We start from the raw sequence: 17,660 nt of genomic DNA, 5'->3' as shown, positions 1-17,660 counted from the left end.
AAAATGATCGACTGGGTAGCTCAATGGAATTTCCCCCCCAATGCACAGTTTTTACATTACAGTATTACAGAATCATGGCTATAGACTCCAAGAGGAATATGCTCACAGAGAGAATGTTTCTAGAGAGCAATTATCTATTCATTATACCGCCTTAATTAAAAAGTCAATTGCTGGCCTTTGTGTACCATTGTGGGAATTCTCCAACACAAATTCAGGCAATTATAATGACCACCATCATCATGTTGAGGAAAATGGGGGGTGGCAACGAGGTAACTATTATTTATTTTTGTATTTAAAAAAACGGTTATCGGTGGTATATCTCACACTTATTCATATTATTTTCTCCCCACTCCCCATGCAAAGTTATATTTGAAATAGTCTGGGAAACATTGTATGCAGTCTTTTAATATTGCTATTAATATTTTCTTGATCATACTTTTTTTCCCCCTGAAGCTGCTGTGTGCCTTCCCTTGGCACCCGCCAGTGGAGGATTGCCTCACACTTTGGCAACCACTAACAAATCAAGAATGATGAAAGAAGACATGCAAATTAACAATTAGAAACAGATTAGTGGCGTCTCCGTCCAGCTTCTTACAACTTCCTAGTTGTCACACATGTAACATATCACTTTTCAACATATTTTATTGCATTTTTTCTGTCCTATTTCCTGAATGACAACAGCCAGCTCTGGTCTTCATGCCTTAACTAATGCTGTCACTTTTGAATTTGAACCAGACACAGTTTCCGTTTCACCCCAAGTCTGTCTGCCCACACATATTGACAGTATCCTATAGTTGAGAGGAACTCTCTAATAGTTGTTAGTTGATCAGCCTTTTCATGGCTACATTAAACTGTGGTTAAAAGATTAAACTGAGATGAAAATGAAATGCTAATAAAACCTGACAGTCCTGACATACATGTTTTATGTTCACTCCTAATAAGAACATTTGTGAAACATGAGCCTAAACTTTCAAACAAAGAGTTTGTCTGTGAAGGAGCTCAGTTGACAAAAATAGAGAATAAAAGGGATACTGTGGCGGCCCCTAGGAACCCCCCCCCTGGAACATTAGAATACTAATAGTCGTCCATTCTTTTAAGCCCAGTACACTGGACCTTCAAGGTTACTGCATTTAACAGGCTGAAAAACAGGATTAGCTGCAGTGAGCTGGGTTTAACCCTCACAAACCCACTGAGGAAAACACGTGATATGACATGACAGTAATAGTATGAATATGGTGTTTTGCTTCATAGAATGGCTAAGAATTTTTTTTGACAATGAGTTCTGTAATATTAAATTCAGCATCTACGTCTTTACTCACCATCCTCACTGGTGTGTGTCTCTGTGCCTCCCTCATTGTCAACCTCCTCCAGCACTCCATGCTCACTGTAGGGACTTTCACTGTGGGGGAACACAAACAAACAGACAGTCATGTATTTATCATACAAAGGAGACTATTGCTTCTTTGGACAGCTGGAAAGAAAGAAGGCTTGCACTCAAGTGAAAACAGTGGTTATTATACTGTAGGTATTCTACGTGGATTAGTTCCTCTGTCTGCAATTTGGCCTCCTTTTCCCAAATGGTCTCGCTCTGACATCATGGGAGAGCTGAACACATCTCTGTAGAACAGATTACCCCCGACCGTCACCAACCACCTCTTATTTTATAAGAAGGGATGCAGCCAAGAGTGCAAATCTCCCAAGGGATTCATGTGTGGTCGTGCTGAGATGGGTGATTAGCTCGAGCAAGGGATAAAACCGTGCCAGCTTGTGGTGAAGCGCAGGACGCAACCAAAGAGAAGGAAAAACAGAGGGTGACAAAGAAAGACTCTAATTTCAGTGAGTCTTATATTTAGAATACCACTCAAATATATTACTGTGGTTCACTTAATCACAGATTAGCTCTATCCTCTTGTACAACGGTGATTGTTTCAAGCAACCATATTCACCCAAGAAGGGTTCAAGTAAAAACAATATATATAAAAAAATGCTGCATACCAATGTTTAATCTATAGCAAAAAGAATAACTAAATAAAAAAAATAAGAAAAACAATGTCTATAAGATCATTTAGAGAATGTGTGACATTGTGATTTCTGATTTGTGCATGGAAATCTTCAACTTGACTAAGACACCAGTAAAGCTGCAGTAGCACAGCAAGGAAAAGTGTTTTTGTTGGAAAATCCATTAATAATAGTTTTAGTCATAATTACCAATAATCTCCTCCTGCCATGCATTTCTCATAGATTGGCCCATCCAGTTCTTTGGCATCAGGAAAGATTGTCTCATTGTGAATGATGATGGTCTTGATGATCTCGTTGACGTGGGCCTGGCAGGAGACCTGGTCCTGGCTCTCCGGTGTGGGCATGAGTGTAGGCCCAAAGCAAATGGCCAAGTTGTATGGATCCATCATGTTCTCATCACTATACTGAGACAGACTGTGGAAAAAGGTAGATAAATATATTTGTGTGCCATTTTAGGCAGACTGCAAATAGTAGCTGCGGACAGAAATAAATAAATGTTTTCTTGAATCTAAGTTCAGCGTGGGAGGATTTTCTGATTAATGCCCCCCCCAAAAACTTACTGGTTGAGGAACGCAAAGAGGTAGCGCATCACAACAAGGACTGATCTGGGAATGGTCAGGAGGATCTTGCGAATGTACAGCGCTCTGTCGTACAGATTTTCTATTCCTACAGAAGTAACAAAGACACAGATTGTCAAATACATATAACAAATATATACAATACGGTTCTTGCATCCTCCTCCTAATAAAAGCCATTAAGACCTCATAGCTACAGTAGATATGTGATTGATGGCATGTGAGGCTGTTTGCGGTTCTGTTGGCTGTTAAAAATAGCTTTGTCGCCCTCCAGCCACGTCGTGCCATCTGGGTGGGCACCTCGGATACTTGTGATGCATTACAGCTTTCATGAGCATGAACAACTAAGGTTCTTCATGGCTCTTTGGTCAAGCAAAAATCTTGAGACGATACACTCTAAACGAAGTTTGCATTTGCAACTACAGCGGATATCAGAGGTAGGCAGTCCATCACGAGTGACCGTCGGTCCGGCGCCGCCAGATATCTTCAAATGGCAGACCGAGGTTAAAATCTTATGCGGACCCACAGCCGACTGTTAATAAAGACACGTAACATCTTGTGGCATTTTTTTTTCTACCCACAGGCCGCTGTCACAGACTACACACTATATGCAGTACTAAAGGGGCATTGTGGAAATGAAAATATTAATGTGAAAGATGGTTCTACATCATGCATGCTCCACCGATGCACAGATGAGTACAAAGAGCCTTGACTCCGCCTATCAACTTGTATCACCCCGAACACACCACAGTTTATTGGTGGTGGGGAGGACTGGGGTAGTGGAGGGTGATGTCATGCTCGTCCCCGCGTATATGTAGTGTTGTGTTAGCTAGTGTATGGCACAAGTGGGTTGGAAACTGAAAAAAGCAAGAAGAGGCTGGCTTTGAGCTCAGCCCAAACTCCAGCTCAGACTCCAAGAAAACTGAAGAAGAAAAAACAAAACAAAAATTAAGAGTTTATTCGAGCACAGATACGACAAAAGCAAAAGCTTGACTCAGAGGCTGCAGTTACGGTTTAGGCCAGAGATGTCAGTTGCAAGTAAAAAACAAAACAAAAAAACATCACAAACTCCGCATTGCATCTTTAATGTAGCTCCAGTTTTGATCACAACAATGACATGATCAATCAAATTGTTTAAGCTGCAGCACTGCTTGTTCAGAAGTTCATCTTACCGTGGTTGAAGGGTTCGTATGTCCCACTGATCCTAAGAGCTACGGTGTCAGGGGCTTTATGCTATTCGTAGGGTCACCTAGGGCAAACGGTTCGTGGTGAAGGACCGGACAAAGCACGGCTTAGATCCCCCATAATAAATTATACCTAGCGATATACTTTTCCTTGCCCGGACGCGGATTACCGTCTGGAGCAAAACCTCGATGGTGCACATTGCACAATAAAATACACAAGTATCTGCAGTGCTCCTAAAAAACAATCAACTGGGTGCACTTGAGTTGAAAAGTTAGCCTGAGGCTCCTCTCAGCAACTCCACAGTGAAGAAACTTTTTTTTTTTCTCAAATGTTGAACCCTGCTGGTCGCACAGCCCACACTGCAATCACTGTCATGTTGAGCTGGGGAATGTAAACAGGAATCTCCATCACTCAAACTGCACAAGTGTGCTTAAAGTATACCTCGAAACACGACATCACATAAGGGATTACAGCACACGCACTCACATGTGACACAGGCTGTTTCTGTGTGAAGTCATCCGTCCAATTAGAGGATTTTTTAATTAATTTTTTTTAAAGAAAAGACCAAACAAGGTGAGCCAGTCACAAGGTAACAAAAATGCATGACAAAAAAAAAGAAAGAGGCTTCAACACAAGTTTCACAACACCCAGAGTGTTGAAGAAACAGGGCTCATTTTGACATATAAATGAAACTATTGTTTTTATATTGTTCGCAATGTTCAGTATTTTACAAAGCAAAAATCAAGTTTGAAAGAATGATTGAACTGAATAATAGAATAAAAGGAACATATTTAAAAGAGTAAAACAAATCAAATGTGAGTAATGATATCTGGTTAGAAAGATTAATGAAATAAAATACACTGCTATACTTACGGATGCAGGACAACAGTTCACTGAATCTCTCTTTGGGAAAAAGAGGGTTCTCCAGGCCGCGAAAGTAGAGTTTAAGCACACCTGCCACCGAGTTGATGTCATGATTACTCTCATCGTCTATCAGAGGGTCATTTCCTGTAATATGGACACATTAATAGAGAATAGAGTTGGAATGTACATGTGAGTGTAAATTAAATGTATCATGTTGAAATCATAATTGTTATAAATATTTTGATAAATAAATACCTCTTTCAAAAGAATTTTTAATGTCATTGACTTCCAGCTGGGAACCAGATACCCGAAATATTCCCTGATGTTGGAGGCCTGCTCGAGAGACAAAGACAGATTGTCAGGAAATAGGAACAGAAGGCAAACATATCCTGAGAAGTTAAGAAAAGAAAACGATTCTGATGTTCAACAAAGCCGCATTCTGTTCTTTATATACCTCCACATTGCTAATGAAAAAATATTAACGTTAGGGATTACTACAGTGTCTCTAAACTAGGACTAAGATTTAACAGGGGGAAAAAGGTCAAGGATCAAAATGAGCTCAAATTTGTCTCTGTAAGGCCTCAATTAGCTCTTTGAAAATGCAGCAGACAACACAGAAAACCATAGTATATCATCTGTAAAGCTTCTAGGGATTATTCATGTCATTTTCAGTAACAAAATTTAGAACCAAGCTGTGTATAACTCCCTTGTCTCATGCCAACACAATGCATCGCTGATAGTCATTAAACAACAAACATTATTTGAGAAGTGGGGGTGAGGTCGGGAAGGATGTCAATTTATGGATGTGGTACTTACATTTCATTTCCAAATAATGGAGAGTAAAAAACAACTCACCATACAAATTTATGTAACGAATGCAGCTTTCAACCACGCGAGGAATGGCTTGCCCAGAATCCTTGAAAAGATTGAAAATATATATTCAGCTAACGTGTGCATAATTTAAGAAAGCAACTGATCCTGGACTTCAGAGACTTATTATTTCAATGAAATCCAGTCTGTGTTTTGATATTTGCACAGTTTAGATACCGATATCATTAGGATTGTTCAATACCACTATTTGTTTTTAGACCAATACTAGTATGAACACTCAAAACTTGAGTAGTTAATGGTAATAGTAGTAGTTAAACTTCCTTTCAAAAACCAATCTGAGATTATTTTTTAAAAAGACCTATATATCCATATAGCATCATTCCTTGAAATTGAATGAATTTAATGGCAATTTTATATTCTTGTAATTCCTAGTTCCTGATCATAAAACAGCCACAAGAGGGATGCCGATATTTTATATTCTAGTGTCTAATAATGAGGTAAGTTATAACATTAATGAATCACAAGTGCCATCAACCCCAAAAAACTCATCTGTCAAAATTCTATGATTATTTTTTTTTTAATGCCAAAATGTTTGTGTTTTGGATTAAAAAAAAAAAATGCATATACATAATATATATTTGTGGAACAGCGACAGCATACAAACATGCACAACTTATATATATATATATATATATATATATATATATATATATATATATATATATATATATATATATATATATATATGGGAGGGTTAAGAGAGGAAGTGAGGATTAGTCTACAATTTGATGACGCAGACAGAGTTGACTTCAGCTACAATCAGTGAGTATTACCACTTGCTCGTTTCATGGAATAATAAAGTCCAACAACTTATATTACTATTACAAGGTGGTTTGTATAAACCTGTGGTTTAATGTTAATTACTTTCAAATTCTAATGTAGCTACTTCCTGTCTCTGACAGTATTTACATCAAATGCCAGCCTGGAGTGATGATCATTTGTCATTTAGAAGGCCTCACACATCAGAAGTTAAGCAGTTGTATTAAGATACATTTGCTAAATGCACTCAGGAGTGGGCTGCGCTCTTGTTCTGGTTCAGTGCCAGCCACTGCTGAAGATCAGTACTGCACAGGAAAGCAGTACATGCTTTAAAATGATACAGTGGGTCTGTTTATGGCTCCCAAGGGTGAGTACACAGTCCAAAAGGGTCCGTTCCAATAGTGGCTATCAATAATGCAAGTGGACCATCAGACATCTGAGGGAAAGGTGTGGTGCAGCAGAATTATGTAATAGTATTGTTTTGCAAAGATTACAGGTGACTGATTGGTATTAAGTTAACTTTTCAAAAGATCTTGTACAAAATATTTCAGCCTTTTGTCAATACTCAATTGACATTTTAGCATGTTTTTTTTGTTGCAAAATATCAACAACAAAAAAGACAAAAGCAAAGTGAGAACAATCAAATTCCACAGTTTTTTATTTATTTTAGTTTTGCATTTTAGTCATTTCACCTGTAACCAAGTAAAATCTGTCTGAGTCAGATGATATCTAAAAGCACAATTATGTGAAATGTTCAGGCATTAGAGAACGCAGGCAAGCAATAGGGGCTCCCCAAGATGCTTCAAGATGTCTACCTGATGACGAGCATGTGAGTTCCGTCGTCCACGGCTACAAACAGGCAATGCGAACGAGAGAGAAAGAAGCAAGACCCAGATTAGAAACACAGCTGCTGCTCACCAAAGCTTTTACCAAGAGTGCACCCTCAACCCACTTTGTGCTGGCAATAAATTAGACCAAAAAGAACTGTATGTAGAACATAATGGCACCAGGTCACCAGTTGTGGCAGTGAAAAGAGTGGAGGGAGGCAGCACACCTGATCAGTTTGGTATCCAGTCAGACTGTCACTAATCCTGATCTTTTCACTGGGCTCTCCTCTCTGGAGATGCCAGAGAGGCTCACTGATGTGGCGCTCAGCACTGATTAAAGGGAAACTGACTGAGACAAACATTTAGCCAGTCCAGTGGCATTCCTCTCTTTCAGAAGGCCTTCCAACTTATCAGTGTCACTGCTACAGTTTAGGCGCAGTCAAGTTTTTGCAGGTTAAAGCTAAACTGCAGCTTAAATGGCTTGGGGGATCCCATGAAAATGGCCAGAAAGCTGGAGCAAGAGAGAAAATGAGGAGAAGCAATGTTGAGCGGATAGTATGGTTACCAGTACCTTGATATACGACTCCATGTTTCCATTAAATAACCTAACATTAAAAACAGAGCGGGGTCTAGCCCGCCTGGTGCCAGTGTGGGTTTTGAACAGCCCATTGGGATGTCTAGAATACAAGAAATGCATTAGAAGGAGAAGACAATGACATCTTCTTTGGCAATTTTACCCTCCAGCAACAATTATGTCCATGAATTATGTTGAATCAGTGATATTATGGAGGGAGATGATGATAAAACCCATAAAGCAACTTTTTTTGTCTTTACAGTTCTGTCTTCTCTCAGCATATGGAGCTATCAAACTCACCAAGGGGATCATATTTGTAGGCGTAATAATCAATTAATAACGCTGAGGAACAATTTTGAAAAAAAAAATCTGTTGAGTTAGAATTTTATGCTGATTAAAACTAAGACTGTCATTCTGATTCCCAAATTGTAGTCAAGTCTTTTTTCAGCATGTTTTTTCTCTTTAGCTTAATAAGCAAAATTCCACTGATTAGCTTTAGTAGTAGTTTAATAAGAAGATTTGATTACGCGTGGGCTCATTGACAGCTATGTGGCAACTTGTTTGTGCAGTCACTATTGAGACAATACGGTGAGAGGTGTGTGCAGTTCCCAATAGGTCAGTACTATACCTGCAAACAGAAAGCTAGCATAGTAGCAATTAAGAGGATTAGCGCTGGCTTTTCTCTTAACCAAGTTGTGACCACAGGCATAACATTTTACAACGTAAGTTCTATTTCATGTTGTGCTGTTTTTTTTCTTCAAAGTTTGTAACATATACATATATTTCAAGTTTTTCAATAAAACATGAATACTATAACTCAAAAACTTGACAAAATAGAGAAAAACTGAGCTCAGTTTCTGATTCCGCACTCAAAAGTTAGATGAAAACAAATGTCAGATCTAACAAAAAGTGTGTCCCCGGTGCAATTGAGAAGTATTTGTTGGTGTCTCGTCTTTATTATGTAAGGGTTATCCAAATATTTGCTGACACAACTGAATGAGGCTGTGAATATGTGCTGGTCCTGAAGTATGGTGGGCTTTTTACTTTACCTTGTGGTCATGTAGTCAGCTCTGTGGCCTAAAGAGACAAAAAAGAAACAAACTGGTTGGTGAGTAGACACGCCATGTTTTGTCTTTGAATGTAGTGTGCATGCACCTCAAGAAGTATATTGCAAGGAATTTCTTGCTATCAAGAGGTCAATAAAGTGAAAGTGACCGTACCTTCACCAAGCGTCCTCTTCAGCAAATCATGTTTGGCCTGCAGTTTGGAGATGAGATTGCTGCCCTCCAGAAACTCACGGAATTTCTGTGGATAATTTCAACTAATTACAAAGCTGCCTTAAGTACCCGTCATATCACCTACTATGATATATTTAAGACAGCCAAGGAAAAAGGACACATGCAGAGAAGGTTTTAAAATTCTTCAAAGCATGTCCATTTTCAGAGCGGAACAAGTAAGTGGAAGGCTTATATCATGGGATTAGTCAGTGATACGGCCACCTTTGCCAGATAAGGAGGAAGGATGGGTAAGTCATTCAAATATGTTTAGTCCAAGTTGAGGTAAGATCTGATTTAGCACTGATTTTAATTTTAAATATTTCTAAAAAGGATAAAATGTAACATATAGAAATACAGCTTATACTGTAAATACCAAAATACACAGAATGTTCATTTAATCAATGGTGATTTTTAATCAGTGGTGCACATAAGAATTTTGGTGTGGTTCTCAAATGAGCACCAGTTGTTGCCCTGGTTATGATTTGGGAGTCCTAAGAATGGCTAATAGTGGTTTGTGCTCAGATTAATGTCAGCTCACATTAAAAATATAGAAAAAAAATACAATGTAGACATGTTTTTTGTGAATGCTGATGAAATAGTGATTCGATTTTTTTGTAGAAATGCCATTTAATGTAGCTGAATAAACTTTTTTTCCCCAGTTTTTATTTTACTTTATTCCTTTATTACAACAACATATAGTAGTGCTACACAAGTGGGTGCTTATTAAAACAATACAATTTACTGTACCCCTTTGAATAATAAATAGCCCACCCCTGACTTGCAATATGGGATCGTGTCATCAGCTAGCTGATTAACCACAGTTCTCTAGCGAGACCGGGATGAGTATTCCGCCGGCGCCACCTGCACGTTGGGCCACCACCACCACCTCGCAAGTGTAGCTGTTTGCAGGTAGCAAGGCAAGACAAGACAGCTGGCACAACTGTTGTTCAAAGCCAGCATGGACCGCATTACATGGGTACACTTCAAAATAAAAGCCTACCAAGTAATACTGTACATAGACATGCCTTAATTGGCTTTTATTCTGAAGTTGGCGGTTGTTGTGGCAGCTGATTTGACTTCGACTGGAAGCTGGCCTGACCATTGTCAAGCTGACTGAGCTGCTTATGTCCACCCCTGTTTATAACAGTCTTTAATTTGTTTCCCTTTCTTTCTGCTTGCTTAGTGCCACCTCTACACTCACCATAAAGTAGAACTGCTCGGTCTCCTGCTGGTTAGCCCTCCTCTTCGCAATGCTTGGTTTGCTGAGGTATGTCTCTGACACAGTGGACCTGACAGACTCAGTAGATCTGCTGTGGTGGAAGCACTCCGAGACGTCATAATCTTCGATGGTCACCATGTCCTGAATGGTGGTGAGAGTGGCCTCCGATGTTTTTTTCACCTGTAGATAAGATGAGATGAACAATATGATGATCGGATTTGAAGCACATTGTGTCATTACAAACACTAAACCCTTTTCGTGCTAGCTCATGACTAAAAAAAAGTAAGTACTGTAAAAGAAAAAGTAATTTTGTTACATGCACTCAGAGGGTCCAAAGGAGAAAAAGAAGATGGTAGAGTCAGCTAAAGACTTAGTAGCATACCCATAATAACTACTTGGGGTCCTTGTCAAAGGAGCTCATAAATGTCTCGGCTATTCATCCCGGAATTTCTTCGAAGCCGCCAGGAAGTCGTTTTCTATGGCCTCATCAAACTTCTCCCATGTCCGAGTTTTTGCCTCAGAGACTGCCAAAGCTAGGTTCTGTTTGACCAGCCTGTGCCCATCAGCTGCCTCCGGAGTCCCGCAGGCCAAAAAGGCCTGAAAGGAATCCTCCTTCAGCTTGACGGCCTCCCTTATTGCAGGTATCCATCGATGGGTTCGGTGATTGCCACCACGACAGGCACTGACCACCTTACGGCCACAACTCTGGTCAGCCACCTCGACAATAGCGGCGCAGAACCTAGTCCACATGGTCCCCTGCCTCCCCCCATATGTGGGTGAAGTTTTGTTGGAGGTGAGATTTGAAACTCCTTCTAACTTGCAACTCACAGCAGACCCTGACAATACGTTTGGGTCTGCCAGGTCGGACCGGCATCTTCCCCCACTATCAAAGCCAAAACATCAAGTGGTGATCAGTTGACAGCTCCGCTCCTCTCTTCACCCGTTTGTCCAAAACACAACCACAAAGTCATCACTGAACTGCGGCCTAAGGTGTTCTGGTGCCAAGTGCACGTATGCACACGCTTATGTTTGAACATGGTGTTCATTATGGACAATCCGTAATGGGTACAGAAGTCCAATAACAGAAAACGGATTGGGTTCTAATTGGGGGAACTTCCAGGTATCACTGTTATTGCACACTTCAGAATTGAAGTCCCCAGCAGAAGTGCTCTCCTGCACCCCCTCCCAGTATTCCAAACAGGGTGGGTACACGTTATTGTAGTTTGGTGCATAAGCACAAACAACAGTCAGTCATAATCTTCATACAAAACAACTATTCTCCTTCATGCAAACAATTATCATAATCTTATTTTAAAATACAAACCCACAACTAATGCAAAGTAAATTCAGCAATGTTTTCATCATTTCACAGCAGTCAAAGAGCAAAGGAAACAGCTGCACTTCTGTCAAGCACTGGCCGGAAGCTTTTCCTGGCTTGGATGTTGTCAAAATGCTTTTAACGTTCATTTTTCAAGGATGTCTCGGGCACACAGTGCCAGGGTAGCAAGGCCATCTGTTAATAATAACACAAGGAAGCAATGTCCTAGTTAGACCCACCAGGACATACACTTATTAAACCATACAAGGATATAAGGCATCATCATACCCCCTCCCTACTTAATAGATAAACAAATGGTTTTTTTTCTGTCGACACTCACACACAATATCAGTTTTTATGTGAGATTACATCATGCGTGATGAGTCATCAGAAGTCCTCTGCACAATATGCATTTTAGAAATACCCAAATATCCACAACCTTAGTCCTTGGAGAATATTCACAATGGTGCTCATATGTGGAGAAGAGAAAGATACTGAGAACAAAGGCAAGATGGAAAGCATGTTAAATGTGAGAGAGCAGCCTGATGGATGTGACTATCTAATCTGTCTCATCTTATATTATGTAACTGAAAGAATAACCAATATTAAAAGGAAACTTAAAATTAGTACTATTTTACCTCTTCATTTTCAATCTTCAGAGTTGACAGGCGAGACTGCAGCTGCTGGAACCTCAATATTAGCTCTCCATTCACTGGCGGCTGCACTGAGATCTGACACACCTAAAACAACAATAAGCATCAAGTAAATACTGTAAGCCTGCCATCACTTTTCCGTATTGCTGACCACAATTGTCTTTCGCAGTGTCACTGAAAGCAAACAGATTATCAATTAAAACTGGGCTCACCAACATACTGGATTCCCTCTACATTGTTTTTAATTGAACTCACCTCATCTCCCATGTGAGATTGAAATTCAAATTTTGCAGGCGGACAGAAGGCCGACGGGAACATCTCCATAAACCTTTGCCTGTCGCTTCGAGGGTCCAGACTGTCTACTGCATTTTCAATTATGTCAAGACCCTCATGGCGAGATGTCTCCAGGTTGTATTCAGCAGACAGGTAAGTCCGCAAGGCTCGATTCAAACTGGCATGGTATCCCAAATCACAGCACTAGACAGAAAGAAAAACTGGAGGTAACCTTTGGACAACAACTATTGTAACAAGCTGTTTTCACCCTTTTATACTCGGGATACATATACAATATACATTTGAAATAGTCGATAATTAGAAATATTGCCAAAGTTTGTGCGGCAAAAAAGGCGCGCGCACACACACACACACACACACACACACACACACACACACACACACACACACAAAACACTGTAAAAGTCTCCATTAATAAAAAAATGTAAAACTATTTTACACTGTAAAAGTCTCCATTAATAAAGAAATGTGCTGAGTCTGCAAATAATGCTCATGCAGGCAGCTTTGCACATAAATTCTCAAACACAAATCCTGGCCAGATCTGAAAGCTTGTGAGCAAGGCTGAGTGAAGGGTAATTTCACCACACAGCATGCTGCGGAATAGAGATTAGACTTTAGTCATCTCCTTCATTCCTGTCTGGAATACAAAATCTCAACTGCTTGATAAAAAATAAATAAAAAAAATCCACACTTTCCTCATTCCCTTCAGCAGCAATATTACTAATATAGCAACAATAAATTGAGCAATATAACATACGGCAATTGTCTATAATACATATTATATATTATAATAATTATCTGCAGGATTTCTGAAAATCACTCAAACCGAATCTGCTGGTAAGTTGGGAGAGAACTATATTGTTAAACCAAAGAGAACGAAAGAATACACACTCATAGCCTATAAAATACGAATTTACAGTATACAGAAATGAGAGATAATAGACAAATATATTTGCTGATGTCATGCCAAAACCTTGTACCTTCAAAATCATTACTTTTCAGGAGACCCTGAGATATTGATCTATTCTAACTTTAAAATGATAAATAATATATGGATGTACCTCAAAAATTTTAAAAGTTACAGCAATTTTAATGTTGCCAGTTTAAAATCCCCAGTTTTGAGGAGAAACGGGTTCAAAGTTTTGGTCCTTGCATCTTTCAAATGTCCATAGCAACCAGTACCTTAGGAAAACCATATTGACTGCAAACTTTCAGGAACTGTCACTAATCACTGGAAAGTAAATTCCAATAGCTAGTAAGAACATCATCTAAGATTTCATCCATCCATCCATTTTTTGCCGCTTATCCGGAGTTGGGACGCGGGGGCAGCAGCTTTAGCAGGGAAGCCCAGACTTTCCTTTTCCCAGCCAATTTTAACTTTTGTGCTGCTGGAAAATGAAAATATAGACCTTAAAGAGGCTATTTTTTGAGAAATCACAAAATCGACATCTTTGTCCAAACGATCGATTTTTGTCACTTACTCAAAACTAATGTCGCCGACATACTTTAGGAGGGTCCATGTGTTAATTTATAATAAATTCTACATCAGCATTTTCAGCAGCTGGTAATGGTGGTTGTTGTGTTGTTAGTTTTGTTTGTGTTCTTACAGTATTTTTTTTTTCTGTATGCTTTTCTGTATGCTTGGGCCGTGCAACGACATTTTGTTCTGTATACATAGCATATTTGAATGACAATAAAGAAAGTCGAAGTCTAATATTATGCACTAACCTACATTACTTCTCTCACTGGTGTAATGTTTACATTTACAATTGTAACTCTTTTCTAATGGTGTGTAAAAAAAATCCTTAACTGCAGCACATTAAAACCAGACACAGAAACCAGTTCATCTACAACATAACATGGATGTTGACAAAGCATGTATTAATACTTACATCAATTAGATCAGTCAGGTCATGAATGTAGTACTTGAAAACAGACGAGTTGGTGGCTTCCAGTGTCAGGAGGTACTCATTCCGTGCTTTGATTGACTTCATCTTGTTCTCTGAGTACTTGGTTTGACGCTAATGATAAAATAAGAAGCGAGAATGAGACGCTGTGAACAACTGAGCTTGGCTGGGCAAATGGTACAATGTGGTATGGGGCCATTTTGGAATCTGTAATGGGAAAGTGGCTTATGCTGTAATAATGTACCTTCTCCTTCATCTTCTCAATCTTCTTCACAGAGTTGCGCTTCTGGTACTTGTCCTCCATGCGGATGCTGAAAACCGGATCTCCCCTACCAATCTGCTTCTCCTCTTGCTTTTCTGCCTCTTTCAGTTTGCTCTCCGCACTAATGCTTTCTGAGTGATACATGTGATAGGTCTTCATCACCTGGAGAGAGAAAAGGAAGGTTGCAAAGAAAAACTTCATGCTTATTTGTTACACAATGTAATCTATGTCTCAGTCATGTCTCAGGTTAGGAGTCTTATAAGTTGTTATACTGTATTTACTGTATGACTGACCCTTTGCACAAGCTACACTAAACTATACTACGAGTCAGTTGATTCACCTCATGATATGGCATTTGGTTCAAACCTACATGCCTCTTTTTTTATGCCATCTCCACCTTCCTTTGCCCTACGTTGCATCTCGTTGGATTCTTGTCTTCTCAGTATCCCACTTTTTTTCTAGGATAAACTCTTTCTTTGTATGCTTTCCTACACTTTCTGACTCCACCAAGTCTCCTTCTCCCCTTTCCTACCAGAAGACACTCCAGATACTCTCGTCCTAAAATTAGTTGTAGCGGTCCAGTCTTATGGAAGTTTCTCCTGCCCAAAGTGAGCCTGTCGCAAGACACTCTTCCTTACTCAGATTCCACCACATGGTTCTCTGATCTTCCTTTGTCTGCTTAATCTTCCTCATCTCCACCAGGATTATTTTATGCTGTCTGAAACCGCCTTTAGATGTATCTATCGTTTGCACAAAATGTAATCCACCTCTGTGCTTCCACCTCTGTGCTTCTACCTCTGGTGTTGTAGGTGTTTGTTACAGCCATGTCCATTTGTTTGGCAAACTATCACCATCTGCCCCCTCATGTCAACCAACTTTCTACCTTTTCCTGTCATAGTCCCAACATTAAAAACACACTCTTTCAGGCCTAGACTCTGTGCTTTACTCTTCTCTTACTGCCCTAACCTGCTTTCCACCTCTCCTTCATCTTCCACCCACTGTAAATGAATTTCCACCGTCACCCTGCAGGTGAATGGCGCCAATGACGGTCATTGTTGTTAACCAAGGCCACAACCGATTTGGTGTGGAATTCTTTGAATCAACGCTCATAATTGTTTGGCAAAATTTTAATACAGATGCCCTTCCAGATGCAACCCTTGCATTTACCATTAGGTCAGGCTCAATACTGCCCTACAAGTTTGCACTGGCATGTGCGGTATAAGTCTACTACATAGAAAAAATGATGAAGACTGCAAAATCTACTCTATGTACCAGTGAGGACTCAGCGATTTCTATGTTGACTTGGTACATGAGGCATGTTACTTAAGTGTCATTCAAATATATGTTTACTCCTGTTGCCAAAGTGTGAGAGAAGACACAAATGTCAGCAAACTCCAGCTCCAGAAGCTGTGCAAGCACTAAACTTGCACAAACCCTCAGCTTTAACATATATTCAGACTAGCCCATTTTATAATCTAAACATTTTTTTTTTCTCAAAATGAGTTATTTCTGTACAGCGAAAAACCTGATGTGGAAGCCTTTGCCTTTGGTGGGGTTTGGCTCAACTCAAACTAATTTATGGACGGTTGACTGACCTTGGGCGATGTAGTCCTCATTTACTGGTCTAGAATCTGGCACTGGTGTGTTTACTTTGTTGCTTCTTTTAGATTCACATATTTAGAGATAGACCAGACCTGTTATTTTACTGGTGGGGGCAGACAGAGGGACTCTGCATGTCTGATGCAATAGCTTAACCGTGTGTGCATGACTCAATGTCGTGTGTGCACATGTACATCAACAATGGCTAAACCAGGTCAAATTCACGAGCACGTGAGAGTGACACACTGTATATTGACTTGAGTGTACCACACTGTTGTGGTTGGAAAGCATTACTTCTGTTGTCATCTATTCTAGTAACTAAATGTTTTGCTGAAGTCGTCCTAAATTCAGGTGACCACAATAATGTGATTTTCATATTTTGCAAACTATGAATTATTCTTTGTTATTGATTGTGGGTTTTTTCCCAGCAAACATTTCATTGATCTTATTTTATAGTCAATTGTATTAAAGTAAATGTCATTAGTTACAATTTGGAGGCATAACAGTATAGACAATTTGCCAGTTGTTGTAAATGAGGCAGCGCAAGGCAATACACTTAAAGCACATTAGCTCAAAAAGGGGAAATCATTACTACTTACCGTGTATAGCTCATTAAGGACCTTCATTAAGTCTTCCTGGAGCTGAAAGGCTATTTCCTTGCTCTGGAAAAATAATCAAAAGAGAAAAAAAAGCAATGAGAACAACAGAGCAAGTTGCTTTCTCAACAACATTTTAATCACAGCTGCTAACCTTTCCAAAAACTGACATACTGCAGACATATAAATACACATTTTGATACAGGAAGACATAGGAAGAGAAATGAATGGCCTTTATTATCCATTTAGATTCATTCACCCCACATATACTACAATAATGTACCCCATTTTAAAGATTATGATTCATAGTAATAAATTCTGGTCTTTCCATTCCATCTGAAAACATGTATCATTACAGTACAACAGTCTTACAGTCTTGTTCTGAATAGAGCTTTATCCAACCCAATGAGCCTACCGATTTGCAGATGTTGAGTCAAAATCTGACAAAAAACCCACAATTCAAGTGGAAGAGACATGATATTTATCTATTTCTGAAGTAATTTAAAAATAAATGACTGACGTGTTGCCTTTTACCATTTAACAAAAGATTCCTGCTCATACAAGTTACGTGGGCAGATGCATGACAGTGATATTCAGATGGACGTCAAGACTGTGTATACACATTTATCACCAATAAATTCCTCATGAAAGTATTTTATTAATTTATAGTAAATTCTTCTTTTGGGGGAGGGTGAAAAACCAGAAAACGTTTGGGGGGGGGGGGGGAAGCTGAAAAAAACTGTTGTTTTTATTGTTGTGTATGTACTGTTGCTTGACCAACGATGCCTGCTTGAAAGGTGCTTGTGGCCCACTTTGGCACCCCTCCAGAGATGTGCCATGT

The 17,660-nt window shown here is 39.5% G+C and overlaps 1 protein-coding gene across 4 annotated transcripts in view; it reads right to left on the bottom strand.

Annotated features, from left to right (window-relative positions):
• srgap1a (SLIT-ROBO Rho GTPase activating protein 1a) overlaps positions 1-17,660 on the bottom strand; it is a 64,842-nt gene that overhangs the window by 15,933 nt on the left and 31,249 nt on the right. For 2 of the 4 annotated variants that reach the window (XM_086073132.1, XM_086073134.1), the window contains exons 4-18: positions 16,823-16,885; positions 14,607-14,786; positions 14,348-14,476; positions 12,417-12,638; positions 12,147-12,248; positions 10,173-10,370; positions 8,915-8,999; positions 8,744-8,771; positions 7,692-7,797; positions 5,499-5,559; positions 4,899-4,976; positions 4,653-4,787; positions 2,580-2,685; positions 2,209-2,433; positions 1,320-1,399 (exon numbers count right to left, since the gene is read on the bottom strand). In XM_086073132.1, the coding sequence (XP_085929258.1) occupies positions 1,320-1,399; positions 2,209-2,433; positions 2,580-2,685; positions 4,653-4,787; positions 4,899-4,976; positions 5,499-5,559; positions 7,692-7,797; positions 8,744-8,771; positions 8,915-8,999; positions 10,173-10,370; positions 12,147-12,248; positions 12,417-12,638; positions 14,348-14,476; positions 14,607-14,786; positions 16,823-16,885 (1,798 nt within the window). Of the gene's footprint in view, positions 1-1,319; positions 1,400-2,208; positions 2,434-2,579; positions 2,686-4,652; positions 4,788-4,898; positions 4,977-5,498; positions 5,560-7,108; positions 7,143-7,691; positions 7,798-8,743; positions 8,772-8,914; positions 9,000-10,172; positions 10,371-12,146; positions 12,249-12,416; positions 12,639-14,347; positions 14,477-14,606; positions 14,787-16,822; positions 16,886-17,660 lie in introns of all 4 variants that reach the window. The other 2 variants (XM_086073135.1, XM_086073136.1) reach the window with 1 other exon arrangement.

This window comes from Leptonotus elevatus, chromosome 4, assembly GCF_054856555.1.
Source record: "Leptonotus elevatus isolate MCC_2025b chromosome 4, RoL_Lele_1.0, whole genome shotgun sequence".
Classification (NCBI taxonomy): domain Eukaryota; kingdom Metazoa; phylum Chordata; class Actinopteri; order Syngnathiformes; family Syngnathidae; genus Leptonotus; species Leptonotus elevatus.
The sequence above is the reverse complement of the archived record's forward strand: the minus strand, read 5'-3'. Positions and strand labels throughout refer to the sequence as shown.